At 33.1% G+C, this 17541-nt stretch overlaps 1 protein-coding gene across 1 annotated transcript in view; it reads right to left on the bottom strand.

Moving 5' to 3' along the window:
- LOC133325112 (tRNA dimethylallyltransferase) overlaps positions 1-856 on the bottom strand; it is a 150293-nt gene extending 149437 nt beyond the window's left edge. The window contains exon 1 of the mRNA XM_061533936.1: positions 739-856. Within this exon, the coding sequence (XP_061389920.1) occupies positions 739-839 (101 nt within the window). The 5' untranslated portion in view covers positions 840-856. The remainder of the gene's footprint in view (positions 1-738) is intronic.
- Positions 857-17541: the final 16685 nt, after the last annotated feature.

Raw genomic sequence — 17541 nt, 5'->3', positions numbered from 1 at the left:
TTTCATGGCCTAAATATAGGCGTGGATTTTTTTAAACATATTTTTTCATGGCCTAGGCACAGGCGTTGATTTTTTTAAACATATTTTTTCATGACCTAAATATAGGCGTGGATTTTTTTTAAACATATTTTTTCATGGCCTAAATATAGACGTGGATTTTTTAAACATATTTTTTCATGACCTAAATATAGGCGTGGATTTTTTTAAACATATTTTTTCATGGCCTAAATGTAGACGTAGATTTTTTAAACATATTTTTTCATGATCTAAATATAGGCGTGATTTTTTTTTTAATATTTGTTAATGTCTGCCAAGTTTAGACCACACAGGATTTACAATTCGCTTTAGCTACGTAGTGACTGTGATTGGATATTCGTCTATAAAGAAAATTATGATTCTGAGATCTTGGGGAAGAAAACATTTTTTTAAGACTTAACGACCCTGAGCCATTTAAGTTTTCAGAGGGTTTTAACCGCAAATAAAACGATTACGTGTGAGGAACTAAAATATATCATAACTGCCGATGGGAAAAATTATCTGAAATTGGTTCGTCTCCTTAAAACACTATGACCCATTTTTGTATTTTTAATTTGTACATTCATTATCACTGTGCCATAAAATTTCCGTCAACATCATCAACAGAGACATTGAATTTTAAAAAAATATTTAATTTTTTCTGTGTGCATTGACCGCACAAAGAGCAGGAGTAAAAAAATGCGCCCAAATGTATCGACTTACCTCATTATTTTACGTTTATTATTTGGATGGATGCGATTGGCAGTTTCTGGATCAATTGTCCTTAAATGGTTGTGTAGCAATTCCGATGGCATAGTCAGCATGTCGGCGGAGGCTATAAATGAAGGCTGAAATGAGAAAACAACAAAAGTCAATAAAGAAAAACTTGTGCGGTAGGTGGAGATAAGAAAAAAAACGCTAAAGTTTTGACTTTCGTTTTTGTCAAAAAATTTTGTTTTGAGAATAATATGAAAATAAGAAATAAAAACGACAAGAAAAATATAAGAACATACATTTTCTAAATTCCCAGACTCGTTGGCAACATTGTGAGAAGGAGCAGCATCAGCAGTGGCGGCGGTAGTTGTAGGAGAATTGCTATCCTTAAGGGCAGAATCGTCTTTGTCGTTAGTGGCAGAGGCATCATTATTCGTTTTTTGTGGTGATGAAATGTCTTCACTCGAAGTTGGACTCACTAAAATATCCCACAGCAATGATTCAATGTAGTAATTGGTACCACCAACAACAATTGGGCATTTGGACTGTGATAAAAGATTTTCAATCTGTGTTTTTTTGTTTTAATCGAGCAATGAGTTCGATTACAATAATGAGTTAAGGATTATATTATTTTTATTAAAAATGTAATTGACAATAAATGAAAAGTAGACAGAAAATTATAAAATGTTAACACGTCTCCAAAGGTTACCAGTAATTTGACACCCTGAGTGGGGGTAGATGGGGTCATGAAATATCAATGCATGTTTTAATTACAATAGTTAAATTGTATGATACTACAGTAAATTTTGTAATATTTTTAGTATAAAAAAATTATATCAATCGGACAAATATTGGAAGGTTGGAACTCCACTTACATAAAATAGGACGAAACTATATATGGGAGTATATATTTCCAAACAGATTTGAACAAAACTTCCCATACATCAATCAGGACCTAATTCAGTACGTTGTGCAAAATTCTATCTCAATCGGACAAATATTGGGAGTTTCTAGGACTATATACATAAAATCGGACGAAACTATATATGGGAGCTATATCTGAATCTGAACCGATTCAGTACGATGTGCAAATATTGTTTCAATTGGACGAACATTGGGTGCATAATCCACAAAAATCGGACGAAAGTATATATAGGAGCTATATCCAATTCTGGACCGATTTCAATGCAACTTCTCATACATCAACCTAGACCTAAATCAGAACGCTGTGCAAAATTGTGTTTCAATCGGACGGACATGCATAAATCGACTCAGAAAGTGATTCTATGCATATTCTCAAAAGGAGCCATATGTATATCTCGTTTATTGCCTTTTATAAACATATGCACAACGACATAATACCCTGTACCACAGTGTGGTGAAGGGTATAAAAAGACTAGCTCTAATCGGTGATGGGTATACAAGTATCGCAAAATATTGTCCAGGCACGGAATATAGATCGGCACCGTTCGACTATACTGCTCCGTTCAGTATATGTTCCTACCAAAAGCTATTCGTATCGAGTCCAGTTTCGGTGTATTCACAATGTAAAGGTAATCCTTCGCGCAATTTCTAACCAAATTGGATGTAATTTGTCATTCCTTGTTATTGGTAGGTATACATTATGAACGCAGACATTTTTCAATATAAGTCCACGTCCCTTAATTTTCGGCATTTTGAAATAGCTAACTTAAATTTTCAAATTTTTATTTTCCAAGTTCTATCATGGGCTCCATATATAACGGTCCCTATTTATTTTGAGATATTATAAATGTCCATTAATGGTGAAGGGTATCACAATTTTTACTCGGCCGAATTTAACAACATCATTACTTGTTTATAAAATAAATTACAACAAATGTCTCTGAGACATTTTCATAGAAAACATCGAAGCCACAGTAACAGAGACATTTCTCTATACTTAGCCACAGAAAATGAAGTGTTTTTAATAAAAAACGAGATTATATTCGCAGCATATGGTTTGCGGAGACCTACGGTATTACTGGTATGTGTCGATCTGGATAATTTTTTTATTAAATTCATAACTTTCCTATACCTATATAGCAGATTGTTGCACTAAATCTTTGGTTAACTCCCATATTAAGGTCAGCCAGTTTAGACCACACAGGATTTAAATTCGCTTTATGAAATGTATGGTCCCATGAGTCCATGTTCAGACTTCATTTGGGCTTGGTAAAAAATACTTGCTTCATGTGTGATTTACAATTTTATTCAAAGTTGACGCTTTTGTGGGAAAGATACCGGAAGGAGTGGACCGTTTAATCTCATCTTCAAAAATTTTGCAGACACTGTGAAAACGGATGTCTAAACGGATTTATGGGGACTAGGTCAAACTCAACATCGGTAATGCCTAATTCTCTTATAACCATCGAAATGTTTAAAATTGTACAGACCTATATATCGACGTTATTAAACGACTGATCTTCTCTTGCTCGGTTTCTCCTAAAATTTCAGGCTGACAAATATGAATTGTACCACTCATAATTGTCCGTGATACCTTGGTCAAGCGAAAGAGTCGCCATATGCTTCATCTTTCTTCATCCACAAACAACTTTAGATTTGATTCGTCATCGAAAATCCACGCCACCAATTATCTACATTGTTTCAGGTTCATAATCATAGGTCTATGATTCGTCACCTGCAACAATTTCCTAAGCGACCTTTGAAGCACCGAGATAGTATTTTAACAAAATATTCTTTGTTTCTATTGCTTTTTATTTGAAAAAGTCTGGTTGCCAGAGTGTGTTTGGATTTTTTTATATCCATCCATGGGGTCTAAAAATGTTCTTCACTTCCAACTATTTAAATTACCCTATGAGAAAACTATAAATTAGTCTTACGGACATACCCGCTAATGTTGTGTAAAACGATGTAACATAGATACTTATAATTAAATTTTTAAATAAAAAAGAATCAATTTGAAAAAGTGGAAGAAATTAAATATGCCATCCCGGTTTTGAGAATGAGGAAGAAAAACGAAAATATTCATCTTTTAGAGAATTGAATACCTCCTTCAAATGACACGCCATCAGTAATTTAAAATGAACTAAAGTCAACACCTTCGTAACAAAAGCGTCAACGCTTATGTATGTATCTGTGTGTGTGTGGGTTGGTGTATCTATGTGTGATGGATGGATGGCTAAAGGTTTGGGAGGTTTAAGTTCATTTCGTATTCAATAAAATATTCACATAATTATGTTTTAACAACGTAACGTAGTTGTTCTTACATGATGAATATTGTATGACAACGTAACAGGCAAATATTTAAATTAACTTATCCGAAACGTGTGATGAATTACAAAAAATCTGAAACTTTTAAATGGTTGGGGTTATTTGAATTCAATAATTATCGTAAATAATTATTGTGCCCTACACCAATAAGGAAATCGAATATTGGATACGAACTACGTAACAAAATTTGTTCATTACAACCTACATACTACAAAACATTTAGATTCCGCAACCCTCCACACAACCACAGAAGAGATCCGATGGGATTACAAAAAATCGATGGTCTTAAGGCGATTTTGAAATGAATTTTGAAAAAATTTTCGAAGGCCATAAGGCGTGGATTTTATAACGATTCATTAAATAATATTCAAAGACTATAAGGTGTGGATTTTTAAATGAATTTTTAAAGAATATTCGAAGGCCATAAGCCGTGGATTTTTTAATGAATTTTTAAACAACATTCAATGGCCATAAGGCGTGGATTTTTTAATGAATTTTTAAAGAATATTCAAAGGCCATAAGGCGCGGATTTTTTAAAGAATATTCAAAAGCCAAAAGGAGTGGATTTTTAATGAATTTTTAAACAACATTCAAAGGCCATAAGGCGTGGATTTTTAATGAATTTTTAAAGAATATTCAAAGGCCATAAGGCGTGGATTTTTTAATGAATTTTTAAAGAATATTCAGAGGCTATAAGGCGTGGATTTTTTAATGAATTTTTAAAGAATATTCAGAGGCTATAAGGCGTGGATTTTTTAATGAATTTTTAAAGAATATTCAGAGGCTATAAGGCGTGGATTTTTTAATGAATTTTTAAAGAATATTCAGAGGCTATAAGGCGTGGATTTTTTAATGAATTTTTAAAGAATATTCAGAGGCTATAAGGCGTGGATTTTTTAATGAATTTTTAAAGAATATTCAGAGGCTATAAGGCGTGGATTTTTTAATGAATTTTTAAAGAACATTTAAAGGTCATAAGGCGTGGATTTTTTAATGAATTTTTAAAGAACATTTAAAGGCCATAAGGCGTGGATTTTTTAATGAATTTTTAAAGAACATTTAAAGGCCATAAGGCGTGGATTTTTTAATGAATTTTTAAACAACATTTAAAGGCCATAAGGCGTGGATTTTTTAATGAATTTTTAAAGAATATTCAGAGGCTATAAGGCGTGGATTTTTTAATGAATTTTTAAAGAATATTCAAAGGCCATAAGGCGTGGATTTTTTAATGAATTTTTAAAGAATATTCAAAGGCCATAAGGCGTGGATTTTTTAATGAATTTTTAAAGAATATTCAAAGGCCATAAGGCGTGGATTTTTTAATGAATTTTTAAAGAATATTCAAAGGCCATAAGGCGTGGATTTTTTAATGAATTTTTAAAGAATATTCAAAGGCCATAAGGCGTGGATTTTTTAATGAATTTTTAAAGAATATTCAAAGGCCATAAGGCGTGGATTTTTTAATGAATTTTTAAAGAATATTCAAAGGCCATAAGGCGTGGATTTTTTAATGAATTTTTAAAGAATATTCAAAGGCCATAAGGCGTGGATTTTTTAATGAATTTTTAAAGAATATTCAAAGGCCATAAGGCGTGGATTTTTTAATGAATTTTTAAAGAATATTCAAAGGCCATAAGGCGTGGATTTTTTAATGAATTTTTAAACAACATTCAAAGGCCATAAGGCGTGGATTTTTTAATGCATTTTTAAACAACATTCAAAGGCCATAAGGCGTGGATTTTTTAAGGAATTTTTAAAGAACATTCAAAGGCCATAAGGCGTGGATTTTTTAATGAATTTTTAAAGAATATTCAAAGGCCATAAGGCGTGGATTTTTTAATGAATTTTTAAAGAATATTCAAAGGCCATAAGGCGTGGATTTTTTAATGAATTTTTAAAGAATATTTTTTAATGAATTTTTAAAGAATATTCAAAGGCCATAAGGCGTGGATTTTTTAATGATTTTTAAGAACATTCAAAGGAGTAAATTTTTAAATGATTTCAAAAATTCCAAGTACTGACTGACTTCTATTTTCAGATGCTGACTTCGACTTCGAAATTATGTATCACGATCAAGGTTAAATTTAAATGATTTACTACTACTAGTTCTTACCTATTCGAACCAAATTGTGTAATAGAACAAACACTTAAGATTCTGAGGCTGGCTGGTAGGCCAACTAAGCAGTCAGTAATTGTTTGTCTAAGCAAATTTATTGGCACACACACACACTCAGACATTACTTATGCTAAATATTTATGACCAAACCAAACCGAAAAAAGTGAACAAAATACGCCAAAGCATATTGACAAATGTCATGTAGATTTTTCAATGAAATCACAGCAATTTGTCAGCCATGACACTTCATAAATTATTTATCAAATATAGACCATTATTTGAGGGGGGCCTAGAAACCCGAACAGAAGTGCTATGACAAAATATGCTAAGCCCAGGGCAAACTATTTGTAAATGGCTGACGCGTTTAGTTACTACTACTACTTGAGAGTTTGGTGGTATGACCAAAAGAAATCGCCCATAAAGTTAAGTGGTTATAAAACGAGACAATAAAGTAAACAATCCAAAAAATGACGGCCTATTACCGTGAGACCAAACAACTAACCAAACTGATTGTCAGTCAGTCAGCTGTCCCCTCTACCAAACACTGTCACCATTCAAAATGTATGGTTTACGCACATTTTGGGCATTTAAATAAAAAATTTTAGCATACTTGAACCTTAAATCACAATTTACAACAACAAAAAATATTCTCACTGCTGTTGGTGTGGTTTTGTAAATTCCATAATAATTGTTAATGGTTGTTGTTGTTTGGCTGTGGTAGTTGTTTTATGCTGGGGCCTAATTAAAAACCAATAATTTCAAATTCCTTTACTGTCACATACAATAGTTTTGTGTGTGAACGAAGATGGTCGATTACTTCGGGTTGGGATAGTTGAAATTATTTGAGTTTTGGACACCAAATAAAAAATACACACTTGAACTACCCAAAAATGAAACGCCACTTATAAAAGTTTTTTGTCTAAAAACAGACATACACGTGCACATAACTTTTTTTACTTTCAGTAGTTGGTTTTTGTTCAGGTGGGAGCAGGTGTAAAAATTCGGGAAATTTTAATAGTATATAAAGTTTTAAAGTCAATATGCATTTTTAAAGGATTCAAAACCTGTTTTTTTATTTTTAAAAGAATTGCAGGTGTAGATTTTTTAATGAATTTTTAAAGAATTCTGAATATTGAAACTCAAGGCGTAATATACTGGATTATTAAAGAATGTTAAAAACTCTCAAGCCCTTCGTTTTTATAAATTTTTAAAAGACCTCAAGGCGTGAATTTTTCTTCTCATTTTTAAAGAATATTCGATGGACTCAAGGCGGAGATGAATATCTAAAGGACCCAACGCTTGGATTTTTTAATGAAAACTTAAAGAAGATTGAAAGGACTCAAGGCATGGATTTTAAATGAAAATGTAAAGAAGATTGAAAGGACTCAAGGCTTTTTTGGCTTTTTTAATGAAAATTTAAAGAAGATTTAGAGGACTCAAGGCGTGGCTTTTTTAATGAAAAGTTAAAGAAGATTTAGAGGCCTCAAGGCGTGGCTTTTTTAATGAAGATTTAAAGGACAAAAGGGATGGATTTTTTTAATGAATTTTTGAGGGACTCAACGCGTGGATTTTTTAATGAAAACTTAAAGAAGATTGAAAGGACTCAAGGCTTGGATTTTGAATGAAAATTTAAAGAAGATTGAAAGGATTCAAGGCGTGGCTTTTTTTAACGAAAATTTAAGGAAGATGTAAATGACTGAAGGTGAGTGTTTTTAATGAAAATTTTAAGAAAATTTAAAGGATTCAAGGCGTGAATTTTTAATGAATTTTTAATGTACTCAAGGTGTGAATTTTTTAATGAATTTTTAAAGAACTGAAGTGGTGGATTTTGTTAGTGAATTTCTAAAGGATTCAAGGCGTAAGTTTTTTAATTAACTTATAAAGACCTCGAGGAGAGACTGTTTTAATAACCAAAAAAATGCAACCTGAGGATCTTTAAATGTTTTTCTATAGAAAAAGTGCGACCTAAGGGTCTGTGAATTTTTTCTATAGAAAAAAATACAACCTGTAGGCCTATTCTGTATTTTTTTTAAAAATATTCGACATTGTTTATTTTACAATAATTTCATTTGTTTGTTTTGTTGTATTTACAATAAAAAAAAAAATTAAAAAATATCGAAAAAAAACTATGACCTAAGGGTCTGCGAATTTTTTCTATAGAAAAAAAACAACGACCTGAGGGTCTGTGAAAAAAACAACGACCTGAGGTTCGGTGAATTTTTTTCTATAGAAAAAAACAACGATCTGAGGGTCGGTGAATTTTTTCTATAAAAAAAACAACGACCTGAGGGTCGTTGAATTTTTTTCTATAAAAAAAACGACATCAGGGTCTGCCAATTTTTTCTCTAGAAAAACTTCGACCTGTGGGTCTGCCAATTTTTTCTCTAGAAAAACTTCGAAAACAACGACCTGAGGGTCTGTGAAAAAAAACAACGACCTGAGGGTCGGCAAATTTTTTTCTATAAAAAACAACGACCTGAGGGTCGGTGATTTTTTTCTATAGAAAAAAACAACGACCTGAGGGTCTGTGAATTTTTTTCTATAGGAAAAAACAACGACCTGAGGGTCTTCGAAAACAACGACCTGAGGGTCTGTGAAAAAAAACAACGACCTGAGGGTCGGCAATTTTTTTTCTATAAAAAACAACGACCTGAGGGTCGGTGATTTTTTTCTATAGAAAAAAACAACGACCTCAGGGTCTGTGAATTTTTTTCTATAGGAAAAAACAACGACCTGAGGGTCTGTGAATTTTTTTCTATAGAAAAAACAACGACCTGAGGGTCTGTGAATTTTTTTCTATAGAAAAAAAAACAAAATGTTTTTTCTATAGAAAAAACAACGACCTGAGGGTCTGTAATTTTTTCTATAGAAAAACTACGACCTGGGGATCTGCAAATTTTTTATAGAATATTTTTCTGTGAATTGTTTTCTAAAGAAGGGTCTGTGCATTTCTTTATAGAAAAAATACGTTCAGAGGGTTGCCCCTACGACTTTGGTTTTGTATTTTTATTATTATTATTATTTTTCTTTTGGTTCTGTATTTCATCTACACAATAATATCCGACTTTAGAGCCCTAAATGTTATTCTATAAAAAACTCCGTTTTGAAGGTTTGAGATTCTTTCTATAGAAAACGATGTGAGGGCCTGCATGTTTTATATATATTTTTTAAAGAAATATATATATATATATATATAAAGAAAAAAATTGGTCCGTGGATCAGAGATTTTTTCTATATAAAAAATGGACCCGATCTGTGCATTTTTTTATTAAACAAGAGTCCCCGGCTTGTACAGAGACTAATACAAAACATTTTCTTAAACTATAGCAAAAATGTAGCAGTCACTGAGGGCGAATTTGTTTGTATAGAAAAATATACCATTAACAGAGTCCTTGTTTTTTTCAATAGAAAAAATACCAACGTTTTCTCTGTAGAAAATAAAACAGCTGTCATTGAGGACGATTTTTGAGATCTATTGAACAAAAGAGTATGTACTTTTTTTTGAGTCCAAGCAATATTCTTTGATATATACATATAAACACACAATTTACCCCCATTATCAATTTCACCTCCTATGTGGAAGTCTATACAAGCAAAACCAAAAAAAAAAATGACATGTGTATTTCAGTTCAGTGTTTTGGCAGTTATTATGACATTTACAAGTTAAGGTTTGTTAAGTGAAACATTTGAAATCTATTATTAGACAGTAAATTTATTGGCAGGGAACATCTTTTAGCCAACTAACTGGTTGTGAGTATGCGTGTGTGTGGCTACAAGGAAAGGTAGTTCGAGGTTGGTAGGTTGCTAGTAGGCCTAGGCCTGCATGTAATGGGGGTTATTGTAGTGTTTGTTTTATGTTTGAGACCTACTTTTTGGGGTTATTTTATGCATTTTTTGTTTAGGCGTTTTTTCGGGTTTCGTTAGGTAAATGGCGAAATTTTACTTTCGTTACATTTTAAGTTGGTTACACGTGTTGAAGTTGCGTTGAAACGTGTTGATATTTTCGCAACGTAAAAAAATTTACAATGGCTTAGCTTATTAAGTATGTAATTTAATTTACTTTTTAATATTAAAAAATAAGAAGGAAAATCTTTTGCTACCGAAAATACCCACAATGAGGAAATAATTTGTGATTGTCCCACTGTAAAAGTTTTTTCTGTCAAGTTTTTTAATTTGGCAACACTCTCAGTTGTTAAAAATATTTATTTACAAAATATTACAGTTTGCATATTTTTTGAAATCCAAATTTTAAAATGATGATATTGATTCAAATTCTTCAAGTTCTGCAACTTCTGACCGCCGTAACGGCGATCTATTTGACACCATTTAATGACTGTAAGCTTGGCTTCATTACATTCATTATTGGCTGCCTGGATGCCCTAATGCATCTCACCTCTGGGCAATATCAAGGCGAACAATCATATCTGGTGGTAGAAATTATCGAAATTATTCACGATTATGCTGTCGTTGGTCTCCTCAATATGGAATTGTATCACCTCTCGTCGAAGCATTCCCTACTTTCGATCTCCTTCTGTATTCCGCTGATATTGAATATGGTTGCAAAACTTTTTGGGGATATGGAAAGCGAAATGGTCCTGGTGCATTTGAAGCAAATAAATATGATGGTGCATTCCATGTCAATTGGTTATTTGGCCAGAAGTGAATTTAATATTTGGTTTGGCGGTATTTGGCTATCAACGCTAATTGTAAATTTTGGTATTTACACGGAGTCCTCGGAAGCGGAACAGGGTCATATTGTAAAATTATTTGGATATATTTTATTTTATTCATTTGCCATGGTTGGTATATATGATGATGATTTTCTACAGCGTTTGGAATGGTTCGGATTGGCGCCGAACACGTAATAAAGATAAAAATATATAATTAAAAAATTCGGCATCATTTGAGGTAATTATTTGTATGAGGCCTCATGTAATGAAAAAATACGGAAGCCTCAGTTAGGGGCATTTTTTATAGAAAAAAATCTGAAGGGGCTCAGTTAATGAAACATTTTTCCTATAAAAAAAAATCGGCATCGCAGGCCTCAGTTGTCTGGTACATTTTTATAAGGGATCGGCAAATGAAAAAAATCGGAGATGCCTCAGTTGTCTAAGGCATTTTTTTCTATAGAAAAAATCGGAGATGCCTCAGTTGTCTGAGGCATTTTTTCTATACAAAAAAATCGGTGAGGCCTCAGTAGTTTGAGGCATTTTTATAGAAAAAAATCGGTGAGGCCTCAGTTGCCTGAGGCATTTTTTTCTATAGAAAAAAATCGGTGAGGCCTCAGTTGTCTGAGGCATTTTTTTCTATAGAAAAAAATCGGTGAGGCCTCAGTTGTCTGAGGCATTTTTTTCTATAGAAAAAAATCGGTGAGGTCTCAGTTGTCTGAGGCATTTTTTTTCTATAGAAAAAAATCGGTGAGGCCTCAGTTGTCTGAGGCATTTTTTTTCTATAGAAAAAAATCGACGAAGCCTCAGTTAACTGAGGCATTTTTTCCTATAGAGAAAAATCGATGAGGCCTCAGTTGTCTGAGGCATTTTTTCTATAGAAAAAAAATCGGTGAGGCTTATGTTGTCTGAGGCATTTGTTTCTATAGAAAACAAATTTTGAGGACTCCATTGTCTGATGCATTTTTTTTTCTATAGAAAAAAGTCTGAGGCCTTTGTTTTTGTTGAGGTTTTGTTTTTCTTTTGAAAAAATTCTGAGGTCTCAGTTGTATAGGAAAAATCTGAGGCATTTTTCTATAGAAAAAATCTGATGCCTCAGTTAAAATGCCGAAATCAAAATATTTCTTCTACATATACTTTTCACTGTGTATATAGGAGTTTGAAGTTTTTAAAATCGTCCTTCCATGTCACTCACAATTTGAAAACTATTGAAGTTTGTTTTTGTGTCACAATAAATTTATTAGAATTTTCAATTTGTAATTCTCAAAATAAATTTTTAATAAAGAAATCCTCCGAGCAATGCACTGGTTAGCGGAACGTTCGCCGTATTTTGGATTGGCCTTAATGGCTTCATATGCTGCCTATGAAATGCAGCCCGATGTCCACCCATATTCCTTTACGGCCAGCGCAATTGGAATTGTCTTTGCAGTCTATGGCATGGTGGGTGGACGTGAGTTACGCTGTAGCCTAGTTAAAAGTGTACTGGACACAACAATGGATTTTGTACCCCTCTCCCTAATGAATATCGAAATTTTCCTGTCGATGAATGAACCATATGCCATGGCCCATGCCTTATTTATTATACCTTTTATATTGGATTTAATTGCAAAACTGTTTGGAGATGAAACTGACGAGGAGAGTATAAAAATTTTGAAACATATCAATAATTTGGCTAATGTCGTATCGTTGAGTTATCTTGCATATCGGGAAGATAATTATATGTATGGTGGTGTCGCATTTTCCGTATTGGCATCTCAGTCGGCAGCTGAAATATGGGGTGGACCATGTCGTGGCTATACAAGTGAATTTGCCTATTTAATGGGTACGTCAATGTTTTATTTCACCTCAGTTATGGCAGTGACGGTGCCCAATGTGGAGACAATCAAGGGGGAAATGCCGGCAATTAAAAAGCAGTAAAATGCAAAGAAGATGTCTTATGGGGCTTTCTGCATCAAAAGACATAAGTCGGTTCTATCCATACGCTTGTTAATCCATTTGCTTTTTATATTTAAAAATTAATAAATCCAGATATTTTCTTCTCCTTTCAACAGTATTTGATCCACATAACGTTAAAAAATTCCCTCGGATTCAGACACATTTCTTCTCTATAGAAGGGAATCTTAGCCTCATTAAGACCCATTTTAACCTCAGAAACTAAACATTTTTCAATAGAAATGTTTTGTCTGAGTTTCGATATGAAAAATTTCTCAGATAAGGCTCAGGTTTCCTTTTATAGAAAAAAGGCCTCAAGGACAGGGCTCATATTTTTTCTATAAAAAAATGCCTCATGGACTGAGGCTTAGATTCTTCTATAGAAAATGCCTTATTGACTGAGACTACATATATGTATATGTATACTATAATAAATATTTCAAATTAACCAATTTTTTTCGAACATCAATTGATAGAGTCATTTACATCATTCCAACACTTAATGACATTTTTCAAAAGAATGATGATATTGCAAACTAAAAAACACAACACAAAGTGAAAACAAAACCCTTGTAAGCACTCATCACTTAAATGCAATGAATCTGTCAAAAAACAGCAAAAACCGAAAATCATTCATTCATACATATGGTGTGCACAATCAATCATATCCTGCTCAACGGAATTCAGGCGAAATAACGAAAAAAAATATTTATCTTTGGCTCAAGATCACAAAGCAACATCAAAAATGGCAAAAGTAAGATCTCCACGATCATGACTCATCATCAATGTTAGGTGGCGCGATTTCAGTGCGCCAGCGTGCGAAACGATTATCAGACGAATCGAAAAAAAACTCCCGCTTAACCTTGAAGTCTTTCACAAGAATTCATTGGCTTTTGCAATAATCCCAGAGAGACTCAACAACGAATCGAAAAAAAACGAAGACGAGGAACACCACTAATCGAAACCGACGGTCAATAACTTAAAATGAGCAAAATATCCTCCTAAGCGACGGCTGCATGCATATTTATTATGTATGAATGGAATGGGAAGGAACGTTTGCAGTCGGGGGCAATTAAATAGCAAAACAAACACCACATAGAACTCAGTATTTTTCTCTATAGGAACAAATTAGACCTAATTTCCCTGCAGAAAAAAAATAGAAGGCGTCAGTAAATGGACCGTTTTTTCTTCTACAGAAAAAAATCGGCGAGTCCTCAGTAGTCTGGGGCATTTTTCTCTATAGAAAAAAATTGGTGAGGCCTCAATTGTCCGAGGCCTTTTTTTCTATAGAAAAAAATCGGTCAAGACTCAGTTGTCTGAGGCATTTTTTTCTATAGAAAAAAAAATCGGTCAAGCCTCAGTTATCTGAGGTATTCTTTTCTATAGAAAAAAATCGGTCAAGCCTCAGTTCTATTTTTTTTTCAATGGGAAATTGGAGAGGCCTCAGTTGTCTGAGGCATTTTTTCTATAGAAAAAAATCGGTGAGGCCTCAGTTGTCTGAGGCATTTTTTCTATAGAAAAAAATCGGTCAAGCCTCAGTTGTCTGAGGCATTTTTTTCTATAGAAAAAAATCGGTCAAGCCTCAGTTGTCTGAGGCATTTCTTTCTATAGAAAAAAATCGGTCAAGCCTCAGTTGTCTGAGGCATTTTTTTCTATAGAAAAAAATCGGTCAAGCCTCAGTTGTCTGAGGCATTTTTTTCTATAGAAAAAAATCGGTCAAGCCTCAGTTGTCTGAGGCATTTTTTCTATAGAAAAAAATCGGTCAAGCCTCAGTTGTCTGAGGCATTTTTTTCTATAGAAAAAAATCGGTCAAGCCTCAGTTGTCTGAGGCATTTTTTTCTATAGAAAAAAATCGGTCAAGCCTCAGTTGTCTGAGGCATTTTTTTCTATAGAAAAAAATCGGTCAAGTCTCAGTTGTCTGAGGCATTTTTTTCTATAGAAAAAAAATCGGTCAAGCCTCAGTTGTCTGAGGCATTTTTTTCTATAGAAAAAAATCGGTCAAGCCTCAGTTGTCTGAGGCATTTTTTTCTATAGAAAAAAATCGGTCAAGCCTCAGTTGTCTGAGGCATTTTTTTCTATAGAAAAAAATCGGTCAAGCCTCAGTTGTCTGAGGCATTTTTTTCTATAGAAAAAAATCGGTCAAGCTTCAGTTCTCATTTTTTTTAATGGGAAATTGGAGAGGCCTCAGTTGTCTGAGGCATTTTTTCTATAGAAAAAAATCGGTGAGGCTTCAGTTGTCTGATGCATTTTTTTCTATAGAAATAAATTTCTGAGAACTTTTTTCGTTGCGACCTCAGTTGTCTGAGGCATTTTTTTTTCTGTAGAAAAAAATCGGTGACGCTTCAGTTGTCTGATGCATTTTTTATAGCAATAAAAAAATCAGACCTCAGTTAATGAGGTATTTTTTTCTATAGAAAAAAATCAGACCTCAGTTAATGACCTCAGTTAATGAGGTATTTTTTTCTATAGAAAAAAATCAGACCTCAGTTAATGAGGTATTTTTTTCTATAGAAAAAAATCAGACCTCAGTTAATGAGGTATTTTTTTCTATAGAAAAAAATCAGACCTCAGTTAATGAGGTATTTTTTTCTATAGAAAAAAATCAGACCTCAGTTAATGAGGTATTTTTTTCTATAGAAAAAAATCAGACCTCAGTTAATGAGGTATTTTTTTCTATAGAAAAAATCGAACCCCAGTTAATGAGGTATTTTTTTCTATAGAAAAAAATCAGACCTCAGTTAATGAGGTATTTTTTTCTATAGAAAAAAATCAGACCTCAGTTAATGAGGTATTTTTTTCTATAGAAAAAAATCAGACCTCAGTTAATGAGGTATTTTTTTCTATAGAAAAAAATCAGACCTCAGAGGGTCTGTACGAATTTTTTTCTATAGAAAAAAATCAGACCTGAAGGTCTGTACGAATTTTTTTCTATAGAAAAAAATCAGACCTGAAGGTCTGTACGAATTTTTTTCTATAGAAAAAAATCAGACCTCAGTTAATGAGGTATTCTTTTCTATAGAAAAAAATCAGACCTCAGTTAATGAGGTATTCTTTTCTATAGAAAAAAATCAGACCTCAGTTAATGAGGTATTTTTTTCTATAGAAAAAAAATCAGACCTCAGTTAATGAGGTATTTTTTTCTATAGAAAAAAATCAGACCTCAGTTAATGAGGTATTTTTTCTATAGAAAAAAATCAGACCTCAGTTAATGAGGTATTTTTTCTATAGACAAAAATCAGACCTCAGTTAATGATGTATTTTTTTTTTTCTATAAAAAAAATCAGATCTCAGTTAATGAGGTCTTTTTTGCTATTTAATTGATCCTACATATATGGAATGAGCCTGCATAACCGTCATCATTGCTATTTTACCCTACCGTTAACTTAAATGATCGCAGACAAGCTCAACTACTAAATAAACAAATCGGCAACATTTTACCCTTTTTTGCGCCATGGTGTTGAGATGTGTTAACATGGAATGTGGATACCAGAAAAAAAAACACCAAAACGCTGGACAGACTCAATGCAAACAAAGAAAGCTCAACACCAACAAAAAATGCCATAAAAACCGCACTGGACAACAAAGAAGATGAAACGGCTCAATACGCAAATCGTGCAATTAATATAAATTTCGAAACCACACAAAAAAACGAAAATACAACTCTTCAAGTGGAACCCACTGGATTATGCCGTTCAAGCATTACACAGAACTTCCCATTATTTAAGATCGGTTCATTCAAAATTACACAAAAAACAGGAGAAGGTTGTTGTTCGCTTAATATCCTCAATAACTTTTACTAAAGAAAAAAGTTATGGGGAAGTAATTCATGGAAGCGGGTTTGGCGGCGTCCAGTCTCCATTCCAACTAATTGCTAAGCAGTTTTTTTTGGGAATTTTTGGAGATGCTGATCTCTTTTGTGTTTTTGTCATATGACGTCTTCGTTTCGGTAATGATCGTTTAGAGCTCGTAAAATTTGACAATTTAACGTGAAACGGTTATTTTGTGCAGTGGTCACCCTATAACAAGCATTTGTACATGATTCGGAACAGGATTTCCAAAAAATATCACTTCATCTACCAGAAAATTAGGTCGGATATAGGAGATATACTCGTTTAAAACACAATCCTCATTAGGAAAGGATTGTTTTTCTATCTTCCGGAAGTGAATAATTTTCAATAGACCAAATCATTCCCCACTATTTAGATTGTAATAGGGACCAATGTAGCATAATCCATGATATGCTATCATGCGTTAAACCAGCATCCCGTATGAAGTGATACTCCATTCCCCAAAAAAATTCTGTGCATTTTTTGAAGTTGCCTCTTTCGTATTTTTTCAGCTTTTTTCGTGTTATTGTTTTTTGCTGCGGGTTACTACACCTAACCCATGTCTCGACTAATGATAATATTTGCTACAATTTTGTAGTCTGTTTGTACTAATTTAGGCAGAAAAAAAATCGCCCAAACAAAAACAAAACATCAAACTGTCAAAGTGAAATTATCTCATTTATTTTATGTTTGCCCGGCAGGCAGGCATGCCTGCATGCAGTTTACGGGTCACTGGCCACAAGGTCCTTCAACTGTCTATATCCTATATGATTATAACGACTATTTCGTGGTAAATTAACAACACCAATGCGTGTAATTTGCAAATCGTAATTTGTAAATAATATATGGCGGCCTAAAATAACCGACCGAAAAAAACATCAATGAGAGCTGATGATTTCAAATTTCCTTTGAAAATAAATGCGATGACATCAATTCGCGGATAAATCTTAACATAAGGGAGACAATGGTAACAGCGAATAGAAGATATTGAAGGCATTAATACTAGTTTGAAATATTC

Source organism: Musca vetustissima, unplaced genomic scaffold (assembly GCF_032173495.1).
Source record: "Musca vetustissima isolate MV318-11 ecotype Yass unplaced genomic scaffold, APGP_CSIRO_Mvet_v1 utg12661, whole genome shotgun sequence".
In the NCBI taxonomy this organism is placed as follows: Eukaryota; Metazoa; Arthropoda; class Insecta; order Diptera; family Muscidae; genus Musca; species Musca vetustissima.
The sequence above is the reverse complement of the archived record's forward strand: the minus strand, read 5'-3'. Positions and strand labels throughout refer to the sequence as shown.